We start from the raw sequence: 18,619 nt of genomic DNA, 5'->3' as shown, positions 1-18,619 counted from the left end.
GGACCTGGTAACATAAACATCTGACACACGGAGTAAATTACCTGCTGCCCAACCTAGATATTGAGATCGATGAATGGGTGATGAAAAAGCTAAGGGTCATTGAAGAGACATCATTCTATAGGGACCAGAACCATAGATCGACCAAGGTGGTCAAATTAGATGGGCTCCACCATACCTCCTTATGATCGAGTACCATAATTTAGTATCATGGTGTAATTATAACTTTGGACCATGACTATAGAAGTTTTTTGATTACCCATAAGGCCTCATTCATACATCCGTGTTCACGTACGTGAAAAAATTGGTGCCAGTATCATCATTGTTTTGGATCCGTGTATGGTCCATGTGTCTGTTTTTACGATCAGTGTCAGCAGTGGTTTTCATGGACGATGGATAAATAAATTATAAAGCTTCTCCTATCACTTGCAATGCTAAATACGGACAGCACATGGACTGTACATAGATACCATCCATGTGCTGGATGTGTTTTTTCAAGAACCTAAAGACTTGTATTGGCTCTTTTCATCCATGTTGCCGGAACAAACATGTGAAGAGCACCCTAGATTAGAATGGGTATATTTTATTCGTGAAAAAAAATGGATGCAACATGGTCGCATGAAGAGGGCCTAGGTTAAAAATATAAGATTGATTTTAAAGCAATATAGAAAACACAAAAACAAATGTAAAAATTCCAGAAATTCCTATTGTGTGACAATCAAAACTAAGAAATATATAGAAAAAGTATCAATGTTCTATCCAAGAGGTGAACCATTCTAGGTCCCCCCTTTTATTGTGTCTGTCTGTTGGTCAACTCACTGCAGTAGAAGGACTCCCCCATTGTAGGAGGAGATAAGAATCACTAAGCTCCACCTACTTTCTAAGCGCCACCTTTGCACAGCCTTTCTGCTGACAATGAAAGAGATGAAAAAAATACATTGATCCTTTGGTTTTAGTCAAGATTTTCACAAGATTGTAGAATTCTCCACATGTTCCTGAAACAAAGTAGCAAACTGAGGGCAATTTTATCTATTTTACTCAGGTCTGGGTAGTATTCCTTTAAAAAAAAAATCCCTTTGTAATCGTTATATGGGTGAACACTTGTGGGGAGCTCATCGGAATTTCATCCATGTAGCTATGGATTATTATTATCTTAGTTAAGGAGCATTTTTGACTAAAGTGAGTTTTTCCTGTAATGTTCAATATTCTCCAGTAGTTCCTGAAATGCCTTTAAAAGGATCCTGTCACCATGCAAATGGCATCCAATCTGAAGGTATCATGTTATACAGCAGGAGGAGCTGAGTTGGTTGATATATAGTTTTGTGGGAAAATATTCAGTATAACCTGTGTTTTCATCATTTAATCTTCTGCTCTTTCTGGCTCAGTGGGCGGTCCTTTCAGTGACTGACAGTTATCTCTGTATGCACGCCTATACAAAGAAAACTGTCAGTCACTAATAGGACCGCCCACTGAGCCAGAAAGAGCAGAAGATTAAATGAAGAAATCACAGGTTATACTGAATATTTTTTCACAAAACTATATATCAATCTACTCAGCTTCTCCTGCTGTTTAACATGAAAAATAACCTGGGTAAAATCATAGAGGGCGATGAGGGTAAAGCAAACCTACTCAATAGCTTCTTCTCCACTGTTTTCACAAAAGAAAACAATTTATCGGAGGAAATGCGGAGTGATAAAGTAAACCCTCCGCTAAATATCACCCACCAAACCCAGGAGGAAGTTCAGAAACGCCTAAATAATATCAAAATAGACAAGTCACCAGGCCCAGATGGCATACACCCCCGGGTACTAAAAGAATTAAGTAATGTGATAGACAGGCCGCTATATCTTATATTCAAGCACTCTTTATGGACAGGGACTGCCCCACTAGACTGGCGAGAAGCAAATGTGGTACCAATATTCAAAAAGGGGTCTAAAAGTGACCCTGGGAACTATAGACCAGTCAGCTTAACGTCTGTTGTGGGTAAATTGTTTGAAGGATTTCTTAGAGATGCTATTGTAGAATATCTTAATGATAATAACTGTCTAACTCCATATTAACATGGATTCATGAGGGATCGCTCCTGATGGCCTTCTACGAGGAGGTGAGCTCACAGCTGGACCGGGGAGAGTCAGTGGATGTTGTAGACCTTGACTTCTCCAAAGCGTTTGATACCGTGCCGCACAAAAGGTTGGTATATAAAATGAGAATGCTTGGTCTGGGGGATAATGTGTGCAAGTGGGTAAATAGCTGGCTGAGTGATAGAAAGCAGAGGGTGGTTATCAATGGAGTAAGCTCAGGGGGTGTCAGGGTTACTAGCGGGGTGCCTCAAGGGTCTGTCTTGGGCCCTATATTATTTAATATATTTATTAATGATCTAGTGGAAGGGTTGCATAGTAAAATAGCAATATTTGCAGATGATACTAAACTTTGTAAAGTAGTTAATACAGATGAGGATAGGGCACAGCTACAGGAGGATTTAGATAAATTGGGGAGTTGGGCCAAAAAATGGCAAATGGGGTTCAATGCCGATAAATGTAAGGTCATGCACATGGGAAAGAAAAACAGCAGTCACCCATACATATTAAATGGGAAACCGCTGGGGAAATCTGACATGGAGAAGGACCTGGGTGTCTTGGTTAATAGCAAATTAAATTGGAGTGCCCAGTGTCAGGCAGCAGCTGCGAAGGCAAATAGAGTCATGGCATGCATCAGAAGAGGAATAGGGGCATCTGATGAGAACATTGTTCTTCCTCTGTATAAAGCGCTGGTAAGGCCGCACTTAGAATATTGTGCACAGTTCTGGGCTCTGGTGCTCAGGAAAGACATATTGGAGCTAGAGAGGGTACAAAGGAGGGCGACTAAGGTAATAAAGGGAATGGAGGGACTAGAATACCCAGAGAGGTTGTCAAAATTAGGCCTATTTACGTTGCAAAAGAGAAGGCTTAGGGGAGACCTCATAAACATGTATAAATACATCAGGGGGCAGTACAGAGATCTCTCCCATGACCTGTTTATACCAAGGATGGTGACAAAGACGAGGGGGCACACTATGCGTCTGGAGGAAAGGAGGTTCCTGCACCAGCATAGAAGGGGATTCTTTACGGTCAGAGCCGTGAGACTCTGGAACTCTCTGGGAGAGGAAGTGGTGATGTCCAACTCACTTAAAGAGTTCAAGAGAGGCCTGGACGCCTTTCTTGAGAACAATAAAATTACATCTTATGCTTAGTGATAGTTAATTAATCCAGGGATTTAATCTGACTGCCAGATTGGTGTCGGGAAGTGAATTTTTCCTCAATGATGTAAATTGGCCTATGGTTTTTTGTTGCCTTCCCCTGGATCAACGCTGCGGAATAGCTGCAGTGCACAAGAAATAGGCTGAACTGGATGGACGATTGTCTTTTTTCGGCCTTATAAACTATGTAACTATATGTAATTATGATACCTTCAGATTGGGTGGCATTTTCATGGTTACAGGATCCCTTTAAATACGTTTCCAATAGATTTTTTTCGTTATTGTTATCGCTTGATTATTTAATGATTATAATGAGCTTTCATGCTATGGATCTAATGTTTTGGATGTTGTCTATTATAAAGAGAAAATTAGCTAAATACCCTCGTACATATTGGATAAAAGACAGTCGAACTTGATAATTTTGGTGGGATCAACCGATCATCTAAAGCGTATGGGGGGGCCTCCTTACCTTATCCTTACAAATTATGTAATGTGACCCATGGATTAGGCAGCTGAAAATCAATTGCCCGATCCTTTTGTTCGGCAGGGAGATTATTTTCGCCGTGGCCCTATCACAGAGAATACAGGCACGCTCAACAGACAAGCGTTTCTGTGTATGGTGGAGGCAGAAAAGATAGTTGTCAGCTAATCTGTCTTCCATTCATCCGTCAGCTATGTAAGATACAGTACAGCCCAAAAGTTTGGACACACCTTCTCATTTAAAGATTTTTCTGTATTTTCATGACTTTGAAAATTGTACATTCACACTGAAGGCATCAAAACTATGAATCAACACATGTGGAATTATATACTTAACAAAAAAGTGTGAAACAACTGAAAATATGTCTTATATTCTTGGTTCTTCAAAGTAGCCACCTTTTGCTTTGATGACTGCTTTGCACACTCTTGGCATTCTCTTGATGAGCTTCAAGAGGTAGTCACCAGAAATGGTTTTCACTTCACAGGTGTGCCCTGTCAGGTTTAATAAGTGGGATTTCTTGCCTTATAAATGGGGTTGGGACCATCAGTTGTGTTGTGCAGAAGTCTGGTGGATACACAGCTGATAGTCCTACTGAATAGACTGTTAGCTGCTTTTTTCTTGCCATAATACAAATTCTAAGTAAAGAAAAACGAGTGGCCATCATTACTTTAAGAAATGAAGGTCAGTCAGTCCGAAAAATTGGGCAAACTTTGAAAGTGTCCCCAAGTGCAGTTGCAAAAACCATCAAGCGCTACAAAGAAACTGGCTCACATGAGGACCGCCCCAGGAAAGGAAGACCAAGAGTCACCTCTGCTTCTGAGGATAAGTTTATTTGAGTCATGAGCCTCAGAAATCGCAGGTTAACAGCAGCTCAGATTAGAGACCAGGTCAATGCCACACAGAGTTCTAGCAGCAGACACATCTCTTCAACAACTGTTAAGAGGAGACTTTGTGCAGCAGGCCTTCATGGTAAAATAGCTGCTAGGAAGCCACTACTAAGGACAGGAACAAGCAGAAGAGACTTGTTTGGGCTAAAGAACACAAGGAATGGACATTAGACCAGTGGAAATCTGTGCTTGGGTCTGATGAGTCCAAATTTGAGATCTTTGGTTCCAACCACCGTGTCTTTGTGCAACGCAGAAAAGGTGAACAGATGGACTCTACATGCCTGGTTCCCACGGTGAAGCATGGAGGAGGAGGAGGTGTGATGGTGTGGGGGTGCTTTGCTGGTGACACTGTTGGGGATTTATTCAAAATTGAAGGCATACTGAACCAGCATGGCTACCACAGCATCTTGCAGCGGCATGCTATTCCATCCGGTTTGCGTTTAGTTGGACCATCATTTATTTTTCAACAGGACAATGACCCCAACAAACACACCTCCAGGCTGTGTAATTGACGCGCCCCCTGGGCCTTGGGGTACCCGGTGCCGGGCCGGTAGATGCTGGGGGATGTCACAGTGGCGGTGACCCGGTCTGTGACCCAGGGCGGTCAATAAAAAGGGGTTATTGATAGGGAATTTATGTACAAAGTTCGTGATGCCACCTGTGGTATGCGGCTAAAGGGAGCCGCCGCTGCGGAGCAGGTCCTCTGGAGCTGATGTTACTGCAGCAAAGCTGGTGTGGCTCTCCACAGGTAGAGCTTAGCTCCAGGGCAGTGTAGATGTTATAGGCGATGCTGGGCGTTGTAGTGCAGGGGTGATGGCGCAAATAATAATCACAGAGACAATGGGGTGCAGTCTTCCGAGTTTACTCACAGTTATTAAGTTCCTCAGGTTGCAACCTCCCACGTCGTGCTGCATTCACCAGGCAGGGGTTCAGCAATCCCTCAGGTAGTTCAAGAGTGCCTGACAGTACCCCTTTCTATGTGCCTTCCTCAGTCGTCTTCCTGCGCTGGCTCTCGCCCTCCTGCCCTGTGCCTCGCTATCAGTGTCCCAATCCGGTAGCCTTGGGTCTTGTCGGGCGACCTGCAGTCCCCTGGACCCTCTGTGGCCACCTTCTCGGCGATATAATTGCGGTTGCGGCCACTGCACCTTGCAAGTACAGCAGCCTCCGGTTCCTAGCTGAGCCTTGTAGTTCTCCACTAGTTTAGGGGCCAGTCCCCTCTGCGGCTCGATCCCTCCACCGCCTGGCAGATTCGGGCGTACGGGTGGCCTCCAGCCCTTCCCGTACCCCTGGGATCCCTTCTATTCCTGGAGCCTTTCTCCTGCTCCCTCTCCTCTCTTCTCTCCTTCTCCTCTCAGACTTGGGCCTCACTGTCTAAGCCCGCCTCTGGAGCAGAGCTTCTACAGAGCCTCTGCTCCTGTCACTTTCCTCCTCAGACTGATCTGTCTTTCTAAGATGGCTTCTCTACTTATATCTTTCTTCTATGTGCTCCCCTAATCTACGTCCTCCACCCACACCCACTACATGGTTCCCCCTCACTAGGTTCCCCCCCACTCCAGCCAGGGACCAGGGACTGTGCTCTCCCGTAGGAGCAATCTCACCCTGCCCTCTGAAGTGTGGTGTAATGAGTGCAGGTGTTAGGGTCCTGAGCTGTGAGATACCACACCTCTGGGTGAGATGCAGTACCTCTGTGGCGACCGATCCCTCAGGGGCGCCACATAAGGGCTATTTGACGGGGTGCTACGCCAGATGACCTGGCCTCCACAGTTACCAGACCTGAACCCAATCGAGATGGTTTGGGGTGAGCTGGACCGCAGAGTGAAGGCAAAAGGGCCAATGACTAGCCCAGGGGATGGGGGATGACTCGGTTACCCGGGCCTTTAGCCTTAAGGAGGTCGCGGTGGTCGGCTCCCGGGCCCGTACTCTGGGGTCTCTCTTTAAAAAGGCGTTGATAGATATCAAGTTTATAAAAGTTTGTGACGCCACCTATGGTTTCTGATGATATTCACCAGCGCTGCGCAGTCCACTGAGGCCGGTGATAAGGCAGCTAGATGGTATGGCTCCCCACAGGTGGAGCTAGGCCTCAGGGCAGGGTACTGACGGGGTATGCAGGACGGAGAGACTCAGCCAGACCAGAGCAAGAACAGGGACGGACACAATAGTCACTTCAGTACCTTTTACTGATGGAAATTCAGGCACTCCCCGGAGCACTGTAGGGTGAAGGGTGTATGTCCGGATCCTACCCAATGAGCGGGTTTTGGGCCTCCTGTTTCTTGCCTCTGCTTAGTAAGTTTCTGACCTGCCTGGAGCTAGGCCTAACTATGTCTCTGTCCTGCGCTGGCTGACCTTGTGGTAGGGCCTTCTCTTGGAGTGCACGCTCCCGACCTACGGGGCCTATGTGTCTCCTGGCTCTGGTACTTATCAGCACTTTAGCGATCCTGGGACTTGTAGTTCTCCAGGGATTCCGGTTTATCTTACTGGGTCATGGAGATCCCGGTAAGCTTCGGACCCGGTGTCCGGTAACTGCTTCTTCGGGGTGAGCTAGTTAAGCTCCTCTGCCCCCTATGAACTAACTCTCTCTACTCGCCTTCGGCCTACTCGGGCCCTCTCTAGGCTACTCACACTAACGGCAGCTTGCCGCGCTTCACCGATCTTATGGCGCCGGCACACCTCAAGCTTACCTCTCTGAGCTACAGGGAGTCTTGATCTGGATAAGCTCCACTGCAGGATAGCAATTGCAGGAGCTGGAACAGGCTTTTGTCCTCTGAGGTAACTCTTCTCAGACTGCACTGGACTCACTGCTAAACCAGACTGTACTCCAACTTAAACTCTCACTTAGACTGACTGCTGCCTGGCTCCACCTTCCCTTTTATACCCCTAACGGGCTCCCTCTGATGGTCTGAGGTGGAAGGTGGAGATGTGTGAATGGTTATGGGGGCCTCTTGTGGAGGGATCCTTCAATACACCCTTCTAGGATTTGTGATACCAAGCACAGCTGGGCTTCACACCAACAAGTGCTAAGCATCTCTGGGAACTCCTTCAAGATTGTTGGAAGACCATTTCCGGTGACTACCTCTTGAAGCTCATCAAGAGAATGCCAAGAGTGTGCAAAGCAGTCATCAAAGCAAAAGGTGGCTACTTTGAAGAACCTAGAATATAAGACATATTTTCAGTTGTTTCACACTTTTTTGTTAAGTATATAATTCCACATGTGTTAATTCATAGTTTTGATGCCTTCAGTGTGAATGTACAATTTTCATAGTCATGAAAATACAGAAAAATCTTTAAATGAGAAGGTGTGTCCAAACTTTTGGTCTGTACTGTATATGGCCAGTTTATTGGGGGAATGCAATAAAAAAGGAGCTTTATTTAATTGCTTAAACCTCCCTGGTTCCGGCACCACCGCTCTGTCCACAGCCTCTCTCAGCTTCGGGTCCTCCACTGTGTCAAAAAGGGAATACTAGATTTTGACAAAGGTTTACGCAGCTTTGTCCCTGGCTGGGTGGCAGTTTGCTACTGCTGAGTCCTTCAGCTGTTCTTTCTGCATTGAAGACTAAGCAAGACAAGGTCTCTCCCTTCCGTTTATCGCCTATGGTTTTCTTACAACTGAATTAACAGAAAACTGGGAAATGCGGAAACCTTTTTTTTTTTTTGTTAGATTTCTTTAGGATTTTTTTGCTTCAGAAGCCAGGCAGGAGAAGGCGGGCGCTCTTCATTTTGTTTTGCGCATTTTTTTTATTATTTTTAGCTTTTTGACACATTTATAAAAGTTGTGTGCCAAGTTCCTCATTTTTATTTCGAGTTCATCAGCATTTTCATTGTTTTCGCCATATTTATGACATGCAACTTCTAAAAAAAAATGTTGTAAAATCGCTTCAAGTAGAGGGGTGTTGTGAAAAGTGGAAAATCCGTTCTAGACAAAAGTCTTATATCTGAAGATTGCCCCAAATTGATCAAACATTAAGTGACTTCAAAAATTCCTCTCATTATAAATCCCCTCCTTCCCTTCCTTTGTACTTATTACAGTGCTGCTCACCATTATTGGCATCCTTTCATTTTTTTCATAGACTGTACAATATCTTCAGAAATAAATGGAAATGTACCAAAGTTATATCCTCAGGATTTTTTAATTAGTTGCCCAAAGTAATACAACAATAAAACATTGTTTTTCATCTTCCGTGTTGCAATTTCAAAGAAAAAACTGAATAAACAGATTGTGCAGCAATAGAGGCACCCCTAGTTAATACTTGGTTGCACACCCCTTGGCATTGCTGACAGCCTCCATACGTTTCTTGCAGCCATCTATAAGCTGCTTGCACTTCTCAGCTGGAATTTTCTCCCACTCTTCCTTTGTAGTTTGTTCAAGCTCTTGAATATTTGCAGGGTTCTTTTTCACAATGGCAGATTTCAGCTCACCCCAAAGATTTTCAATGGGATTGAGGTCAGGATTCATTGCTGGCCATTTTAAAATAGTCCATTTTTTTCTTTTTCAACCATTCCTGTGTAATTTTGGATGTGTGCTTTGGGTTATTGTCTTGCTGGAGGACCCATGATCTTCAACTCAAACTAAGTTTTCTTACACTGGATAGGACATTTCGCTCTAAAACGGGTCCCAAACTCAGCTGGGTAAATGCACATGACGCGCCCCCCCCCCCCCCCGTACTCACGGTAGCTGGCCGGGTCCGTGACCCAGGGCGGTCAGTAAAAGCGGGGCTAATAGTTTTTAGGGGGATTTGGGAAAGTATTCGTGACGCCACCTGTGGATTGCGGCTATATGGAGCCGCCGCTGCGGAGCAGGTCCTCTGGAGCTGGTGTTACGGCAGCAGGGATGGTATGGCTCTCCACAGGTAGAGCTAGCTCCAGGGCAGTATAGGGGTGAATGGAGGATGCTGGGGAGAGACGGCAGGACGGTCCCCGAGGAAAGACGGACACTCACACGGGAGTAAGCTTCAGTACCTTCACTGGTGATGATGCAGGCACGGTCCAGGGTACTCCAGACGAAGGGCGCACTTTTGGACTCTCCCCAGTGAGCGGGTATAGGGCCTCCTGATCCGTGGCGTTACTCGCTAAGCTTCTGGCCTGCCTGGAACTAGGCCTAGCTTGGTTACTGTCTCTCTCTCCCTTGCTCCTGCTGACCTGGTGGTAGGGCTTTTTCTTGGAGATCACACTCCCTGGTCGCTGGGGCCTCTGTGACTCCTAGCCCTGGTACTGTAGTCAGCGTTTGGTAAACCTGGGACTTGTAGTCCTCCAGGGGTTCTGGTGGTCCCTACTGGGTATAAAGGGTCTCTGTAGGCGCGGATCCGGTGTCCAGTATACATCTCGGGGTGAGCCTGGTATGCTCGTCCGCCCCCTCGCTACTTCCTCCTTCTCCTCTCGCCTTCGGCCACACTCAGGGCCCTCACTAGGCTTCAGTGCGTGCTGTAGGCCTCAACTTGCCTCACACAGCAGCCTGCGTGCTGCTCTCTCACTGAGCACACTAAACTCCAAACTAACTGAGCTGCCTGGCTCCACCCTCCCTATATATATCCTTAACGGGCTCCCTCTGCTGATCTGAGGTGGTAAGGTTGAGGTGTGTGAATGTAGTGAGGGCCTCTTGTGGAGAAGTCCATCCATGCACCCTTCTGGGTTCTGTGGCACCAATGCGCAGCAGGGCGCCACACACATAGAAAAATGAATATGAAGGGCCACGCTCTTTAACCCCTTTCCGACATGGTACGTAATAGTACGCACCACGTCGGCACCCCCTGTTCAGCGCTCGCTCCGGCGCTGAGCCCGCACCGAACGGATTTATACGGCTGACATGTGCCCGCAACAGCCGCGGGTGGAATCACGATTCACCCACGGCTGTTAACTAGTTAAATGCCGCTGTCAATCTCTGACAGCGCAATTTAGCAGCGCCGCGCCGGAAGCGCGTCACTTACCCCGCCCATCGGTGACCCCGTCACGTGATCGCGGGTCACTGATGCGTGGGCATGACAACCCAGGGTCTGCAGCAGACCTCTGTGGTTGTCATGTAAAGATTGCTATGAGTGCCACCTAGTGGTCGGCGTTCATAGCACAGGAGCATTTCTACTACATAGAGGGGATCTGCTCATCTCCTCTATGTAGCAGAGGCGATCGGACAGTTACTGCTTCTAGTCTCCTATGGAAACTATAGAAGCAAGCAAAAAGTGTGAAAAAAAGTTTTTAAAAATATAAAAAAAATTGAAAAGTTTAAATCACCCCCCTTTTGCCCCATTCAAAATAAAATAATAAAAAATAAACCCCACATAAACATATTTGGTATTGCCGCGTTCAGAATCGCCCGATCTATCAATATAAAAAAGAATTAATCCGATTGGTAAACGGCGTGACGAGAAAAAAATTCCAAACGCCAGAATTACGGTTTTATGGTCACCACAACATAGCAATAAAATGCAATAACGAGCAATCAAAACATCGGATCTACCCTAAAATGGTATCAATAAAAACGTCAGTACGGCGCGCAAAAAATAAGCCCACACCCGTCCTCAGATCCCGGAAAATGGAGGCGCTACGGGTCTCGGAAAATGGCGCCATTTTTTTTTTAGCAAACTTTGGAATTTTTTTTCACCACTTAAATAAAAAAGAAACTATACATGTTTGGTGTCTACGAACTCGTAATAACCTGGAGAATAATAATGGAAGGTCAGTTTTAGCATTCAGTGAACTTGGTAAAAAAAAAACTGTGGAATTGCATTTTTTTTTGCAATTTCACCACACTTGGAATTTTTTTCCTGTTTTGCAGTACACGATATGGTAAAATCAGTGAAGACGTTTAAAAGTACAACTTGTCCCGCAAAAAATAAGCCCTCACACGGCTATATTGACCAAAAAATAAAAAAGTTCTGGCTCTGGAAAGAAGGGGAGCAAAAAACGAAAACGGAAAATGCTCCAGTCGTGAAGGGGTTAAGGGAGAAGAAAATGTTTTCAGTGATACCATTATTTTTCAAAAATGACTTTTTTATAAAAATTTTTTACAGGTCTTCTCTTTTACTTACATTTTTACATAAAACAGCATTTTTAGTGGCCAAATATTATTCCATTATTTGTTCATTGTTTGTTTCAACTTTGTTTTTAAATGTTTTGCTTTTTTTCGCTCTCAATGGGCCCCATACAGTAATATAGTTTTACAATTAGCCCCATATAGTAATTCTGTCCACCATCCTGTAATAATGTCTCCAATCCTGTAATAATGTCCCTCTGCCTGTAATAATGTCCTCTGTCCTGTAGTAATGTCCCCATCCTGGGCCCACCTTATAGAAATGTCCCATCCTGGTCCTCATTTTGTAGTAATGTCCCCATCCTGGGCCTGTCTTATAGTAATGTCCTCATCCTGGGCCCATCTTATAGTGATGTCCCCATCTTGGGCCCATCTTATAGTAATGTTCCCATCCTGGGCCCATCTTACAGTGATGTCTCTGTCCTGGGCCCATCTTATAGTGATGTCCCCATCTTGGGCCCATCTTATAGTAATGTCCCCATCCTGGGCCCACCTTATAGAAATATCCCCATCCTGTGCCCACCTTATAGTAATTCTTCTCACTTGACCTCTCTCACTCAACCAACATCGTCCTCTTCCTCCTCCACAGCCACAGCATTTACCAATAATGTCATGTGCGGTTGTGCCGACACGCTGATGTCAGCTGCTGGCCTCTGATTGGCCAGTGGCTGGTATTGGTATTGCGCTGCAGAGAGTTGAATTCTGTGCCGCAATACATTTCAATTGACGCACATTCATTTGAAAAGAAGCGCTGACTGATTATCTCAAGGTCCCGCACAACAGAGCCTCAGGGGCCGCATGCGGCCCTCTGGCTGCGTGTTTGAGACCCCTGCTCTTAAATCTCTTGATAATTCTCTTGATTTCATGATTACTGTGATAAGGTCAAGGCCTCTAGTACCAGACGCAGCCAAGCAACCCCACAGCATTATGTATCCTCCACCATGCTTAACTGTTGGTAATGTGTTCTTTTCCTTATAAGCTTCATTGTGCCGTGTGTAAACAATCTGTTGCTTTGCATTGTCAAAAAGCTCTATTTTTATTTCATCTGTCCACAGAACATTTTCCCAGAAGGATTGTGGTTTGTCAAAGCACTCTTTGGCAAAGATCAGTCGCTCCTTTTCATGTCTTTCCTTCAGCTATGGTTTCTTCCTTAGCCTTAACCCATAAAGCTCTGCTTGGTTTAGTGTGTGGCGTATGGTACTTGTTGAAACCATGACCCCAGACTGTTCCAGGTTGCCCTTCAGGTCTTTGGATGTTTGACGTGGTGTTTTTTCAACCATTCGCACCAGTCTTCAAAGACCTCTCTTGTCAATTTTCCTCTTTCCCCCACGTCCAGGGAGGTTCTTGACAGTTTCATGCTTGGCAAACTTCTTACTAACATTGCACACTGTTGAAATTGGAATACCAAGGTCTTTGGAGATGGCCTTATACCCTCTGGAAGTCTTGTATTTGCTAATGATAGCAGTTCTTATATCCTCAGACAGCTCTTTTGTCTTTGCCATTGTGACAAAGGATCAGGCCTACCATGTGGCTTTTTAAAACACTGAAGTCATCATTCATTGGCTAATTCATGTCACATGAGCACCGATAATTAATCACTGCTGAATTTCTTTTGTGATTTACTACAGGAGAGTCAAAATGTGTTTCTATAGTAAATAAAGGGCGCCAATACCAGTGACACAGAAAGCTTTAGGTTTTTCTATTTTTCCTCCCATTGTTTTTTGTTTTAAATTATTGTTTCTCATTTGCTCTTTTGTATTTATCACGAGTCTCTATACAAAAAAACTGTTTTACTTGATTCATTTTTGTTCAGGAGATATTCCACATTATGTCCTTACACTTCATGGGCGCCAATAACGATGAGCAGAACTGTACAGTTTAAGTGGCCCATTAATATACATTTCTATTTCTTCTAATTTTTACTAGCATTTTTATTCTTTGATGTCTGCATTTTTTCCCACATAATAATAGATGCCACAAAGCATGGCATAATGCTGTATGCATTAATTAATCATCCATCACAGCATGCAACATAAGACTCATAATAGTAAAATTGGTCTGTGATAGAATTTGTAAGAATTTTGATTACCATGAATATTTTCATTTAGTGGTAAAAAAAAACAGCTTTAAACAGCTTTAAGGGGCTGTCCGTCCTTAAGGTACTAGTCTGCAGTCACTCTATGTGAGCATGCTACAAGGATTCTACGGTGACGGGAGAGGTGGGCGCATGACTTCAAGTATGTGATTTGCATACATACAGTCACGTGCCGACTAGACATGCACGGTCTGAGTCAATGCAAGTGTACTGAGCGAGGCTGAACAAGCCTAGTCGGCACGTGACCGCATCTATGCAAATCTCATTCTTGCGGTCACATGACTGCCTCTCCCGGGATCGGCACTTGAGAATCCGCACAGTGTGCACTGTGAGGATTCTCATTACAATATCACTACAATATCCATATTATGATGTTGACTGGCAACAGTCGCGACTATCCCTAAAATAGGATAGGTATCTCTCAAAAAGTTTATGGTTATGCTTATAATACAAACCTCCAAATCCACCCCTATCTATGTCCCGAAGATAAGTATCCACCAGACCAGTGCAAATAACGGCTGCAGTGACATGAACAATAATGAAAGCACAGTCATAGAATCCTAGAATGTTAGAGTTGAAGGGGACCTCCAGGGTCCTCGTGTCCAACCCCCCGGCTCAATGCAGGACTCACTAAACCATCTCAGACAGATGTCTGTCCAGCCTCTGTTTGAAGACTTCCATTGAAGGAGAACTCACCACCTCTCGTGGCCGCCTGTTCCACTCATTGATCACCCTCACTGTCAAAAAGTTTTTTCTAATATGTATCTTCTCCCTTTCAGTTTCATTCAATATTTTGCTCATTGCCCTAACCTAGCAGTGCCGCATCATTTACTAAGCGGTGATCAAATGTTAAACTTTCTCAGGGTGTCACCGTTCGGTCACCACTAGAGATGAGCGGATCTTTTAAAATTCAAATTACCCGAATTTTCACCAAAAATTCAATTTGCGGCAAATAAATTTGCATCGATTTCGGTACTGGACAGGAAGTAGGGTGGAGATGTAAAGATTAGAAAGAGAGACATTTTGTTTCAGTATGATCTGTGTACTTCGCTCACCCGATGAATCTGGAGATGGATTCCAACTCTGTTTGTACATACTACCAGACTGTGCTCCACTGGGAACCACTGATCTCCGATGACCCAGTGGTGGACTGACCACCACTGTACAAGGTATGAGAATCCAATTTATAAATTGGGATGTGATGTCACAGCTGCTGGGTATTACGGGGAAGCCTACTCAGCCGTGCAAGCCAACTTTAGACCGCTCACTGATACTTCACCAGAATGAGAAACTTGGTTTCTGCAAATTGAATCTCAAAGTATTTGATTTGCGTGCCACCAGGAATTTCAGGAAATTCGTCTCAAACTTAATCTTCTGCTGATCGATCCGCTCACCTCTAGTCACCACTTAGTAAAGTTTGTGACCAACTTTGTCCAAAAAAAATGAGCCCCTTTAGGGATCCATTAGGTAGGGTTCTGAGCATTTTTGAAAAGTGTTGAAAACTCACCCACTCTTTTATTAGACAGTGCAGCCCCAGACTGTTAATAGATACTCCTTAAAGTCCGCTCCCATTCCACCACGGCACACTCCTCGAGTATCACCTGTGGAGGCCTCTCCCTTGTTGGCATCTCTGGAAACCCTAGATTATTTCAGTAGAATCATATAGCTACATATAGGCGATCCTGCAAATGGAAGCTAAAATTCTTCTACAGACTCCAGCATATGGCCTTATAATCGGTATGAAGTTCCAATTCTTTGATAGAAGGACTTTACTCCTTTTTTATGGGGAGGCATGGAGAGTTTCAGACAAATTGAATCTAACAGGATCTAGATGGACTCCCCGAACCTGGATATGGTGATGAATGTATTACTGCATTCGGTATTGAAGATGTAAATATGCTGAACTTATAAGATAATGAACATTGAAGATAAATACCTGTTCTGCTATTAGTCTGAAGCTTGTTTGTGACTAGGAGAGAGTCGGGCGTGGCATGATTATTTGGAGGTGTTCCAATGCAGATGGATCTATTCTTGAGCTGCATTCACACATCTGTGTATCACGATCCGATTACCTTGAGCCAAAATTAAATGTAATCTATCACCAGGGTTTCGCAATATAAACTATGGCCACCACCTCTAAGGCCTCTCTTATAGCAGTCTAGCAAGCAGTTATAAGTCCCCAACTCCATCTGCATAGCCCAAAAAATACCTTTTATAATCCCCTCCATACGGTGATGTCCGGTCCAGTGGGTGTCGCTGGTCTTGTTTCAGCACCTCCTCTCTCCTTGCCATCCTCCACCACTGCTTCATGTGGATGACGCATCCTACATCATCCAGACAGCACCTCCAATCACGCTCCTGCGCAGGTGCACTTCACTCTGCCCTGCCGAGCACTGTAATGTGCATGCGCACTACCGGGTCATCAGCGCTCTTTGGCCTCTCCCGGCACATGGACATTACAGTACTTTGCTCTACCCTTGGCAGCATAGAGCAATGTGCGCCTGCTCAGGAGTGAGATTGGGGACACGGTATGGATGATGTAAGATGCATCATCCACATGAAACAAGCAGAAGATCGGCCATTGCTTGGATAGAAGAGGCGCCGAAACAAGACCAGCGACACCCATCGGGCCGGACTGTGCCATATGGGAGGATTATAAAAGGTATTTTTTGGGCAATGCAGAGGGAGTTGAGGACTTACATACAGCTTGCTAGACTGCTGTAAAGAGGCATTAAAAGTGGTGCCCTTAGTTTATATTGGGAAAACCTCTTTACAAGTTCCCTTTAACTGTTTTGTAGACATATGTGAGGCCTTCAAGTTCGGGTCAAGAGACCTGTGGTCCATCCCCTAGACCGTGACACATGGATGTGTGAACGCAGCATTATGAAGAGGCATGGAGAGCATCTCTTCTCAGATCCCGTATAAATCCAATAGAAAAAAAAAAAATGTCGGATGCATCAGATGCTTTATGTTCACAGAAATAGTTTCTTACAGTGAGGAACATCACCTTACGTATGGCAACCGGTAACATCTATACGACAGCACAGGGAGACCATAAGTCTCATGCACACAGTAGAGCCACCTTAGGTGCTCTATGTTCTGCCATGTTAGCACTGAATTGTAAATGTTCTCACTTAGAGGCCATTATTTTTTACTGAAATTGAAGAGCAGAGGTCTATAGATGCAGATGCACCATGGTGGCTCAGTGGTTAGCACGCAGCCTTGCAGCGCTGGGGTCCTGGGTTCAAATCCCACCATGGACAACGTCTGCAAGGAGTTTGTATGTTCTCCCCATGTTTGTGTGGGTTTCTTCCCTCTCTCCAAAGACATACTGATAGGGAATGTAGATTGTGAACCCCAATGGGGAAAGTGATGGCAATATATATGTAAAACGCTGTGGAATTAATGGCATTATATAAGTAAGCATAATAAACAATGTTCTCCACCAACACAGCCAAGATCTTAAAAAAACATGTGTATCCCTGAATGCTGTAATGACAAATGAAGCAATGTTGTTTTTTTCTGTATCGGTTATACGTTGTTATATAGCTTCTCTGTTATTACTATATTTTATGGTGACGATCCTGTGTTAATTGTGTTACTGAGTGTATGGCTAAAATATTATGTCTTTTTTCGTTACAGATTGTGAGTGTGGGGAAACATGTGAAAGGCTATCATTACATTATTGCAAACCTAGTAAGTATTTGTGTTCATTAATTTGCTCTGAGAGCCTATTTATTTTCATTTCCCCTGTTCCAAATGGAGCAAAATCAGTGGAAAATAAAAGTAGCGCATTCATTTGGTCCGTGCTCATCATGCATCTGATTAAACTCTAATCAAAAGAGCATTTATCATCATGATTATACATTCAAATAGTGTGCATCGGTTCTGTGTCGAAGGCCGACTTATCGGTGGAAAATAAGCACCTGCCGAATGAAAGGCCTTGGAGGAGATCTTTTTTACCTACTTGAAGATGCACACTTTCTTCTTCTGCTCTTTTCACTGTACAACAAAATGTTTGCTTTATGACAGGTGCAAAAGTCTGAGTTAATGAACAGGAAAGTGTTAATACACTAATACAGTATAGCTGGAGTCAGCTAGATTATCTAGATTCAGGACTAGGACTGCAGACTTTATCATTTCCTCCAGTAAAAGAAATACACTTCTGGTTATGGAGTAAAATCTACTTCCACCAAAGACCAGGGATTGGCAGGAGAACTGCATACTGGGCCTTATATTTGTGCATAATATTCTTATTCTATCTTATCAAGGTCTCTAACAGTACAGCAGAGCAGTAATTTGTCATTAAACCCTCTTATGATGATGAAATGACTCTGTTGACTCTGTCACTGTCTACACAGCAAAGCTGAAAAGTGAGCTGCAAACAATATGATGTGTATTATATGTGTATTCCAAAGAACAGTGTGAATGCTGCAATAATAATTTTGTATTTTTATAAGAACAGTCACATAACAAACTACACTTTTGGTTACATCAGAGTAGTACTTTGTCATTAAACCCTCTTATGATGATGAAATGACTCTGTTGACTCTGGCCCCATCTATACAGCAAAGCTGAAAAGTGAGCTGCAGATAGCGGGATTTGACAGTTTTTTTATGTGTATTCCAATGGCTAGTGTGAATGCTGCAATAATAATTCAGTGTTTATATTAGAATGGTTATATGACAAAATACACTTCTGGTAATGGAGTAAAATCGACTTCCACCAAAGACCAGTGATTATCAGGGAACTCCATACAGTGCCTTATATCTGTGCATAATATTCCTATTCTATCTTAGCAAGGTCTATAGCAGTACATCAGTTCAGTAATTTGTCATTAAATCCTCCTCCTCCTCCTCCTCCTCTGATGATGATGATGATGATGAAATGACATATGAAAATGCAC

At 44.1% G+C, this 18,619-nt stretch overlaps 1 protein-coding gene across 7 annotated transcripts in view; it reads left to right on the top strand.

The window, feature by feature from the left end:
- The window catches only part of GRIA4 (glutamate ionotropic receptor AMPA type subunit 4), a 469,022-nt gene that overhangs the window by 269,883 nt on the left and 180,520 nt on the right, over nt 1–18,619 (top strand). For all 7 annotated transcript variants that reach the window (XR_012266449.1, XM_073662086.1, XM_073662085.1 and 4 more), the window contains exon 5: nt 17,356–17,409. Coding sequence is in view for 6 of the 7 variants with exons in the window: in XM_073662086.1 (XP_073518187.1) it covers nt 17,356–17,409 (54 nt within the window). In the remaining variant the exon portion in view is untranslated. The remainder of the gene's footprint in view (nt 1–17,355; nt 17,410–18,619) is intronic.

This window comes from Phyllobates terribilis, unplaced genomic scaffold (assembly GCF_046119375.1).
Source record: "Phyllobates terribilis strain yellow unplaced genomic scaffold, ASM4611937v1 Scaffold_2__4_contigs__length_985480577, whole genome shotgun sequence".
In the NCBI taxonomy this organism is placed as follows: Eukaryota; Metazoa; Chordata; class Amphibia; order Anura; family Dendrobatidae; genus Phyllobates; species Phyllobates terribilis.
This window is presented reverse-complemented; position numbering and strand designations above follow the sequence as displayed.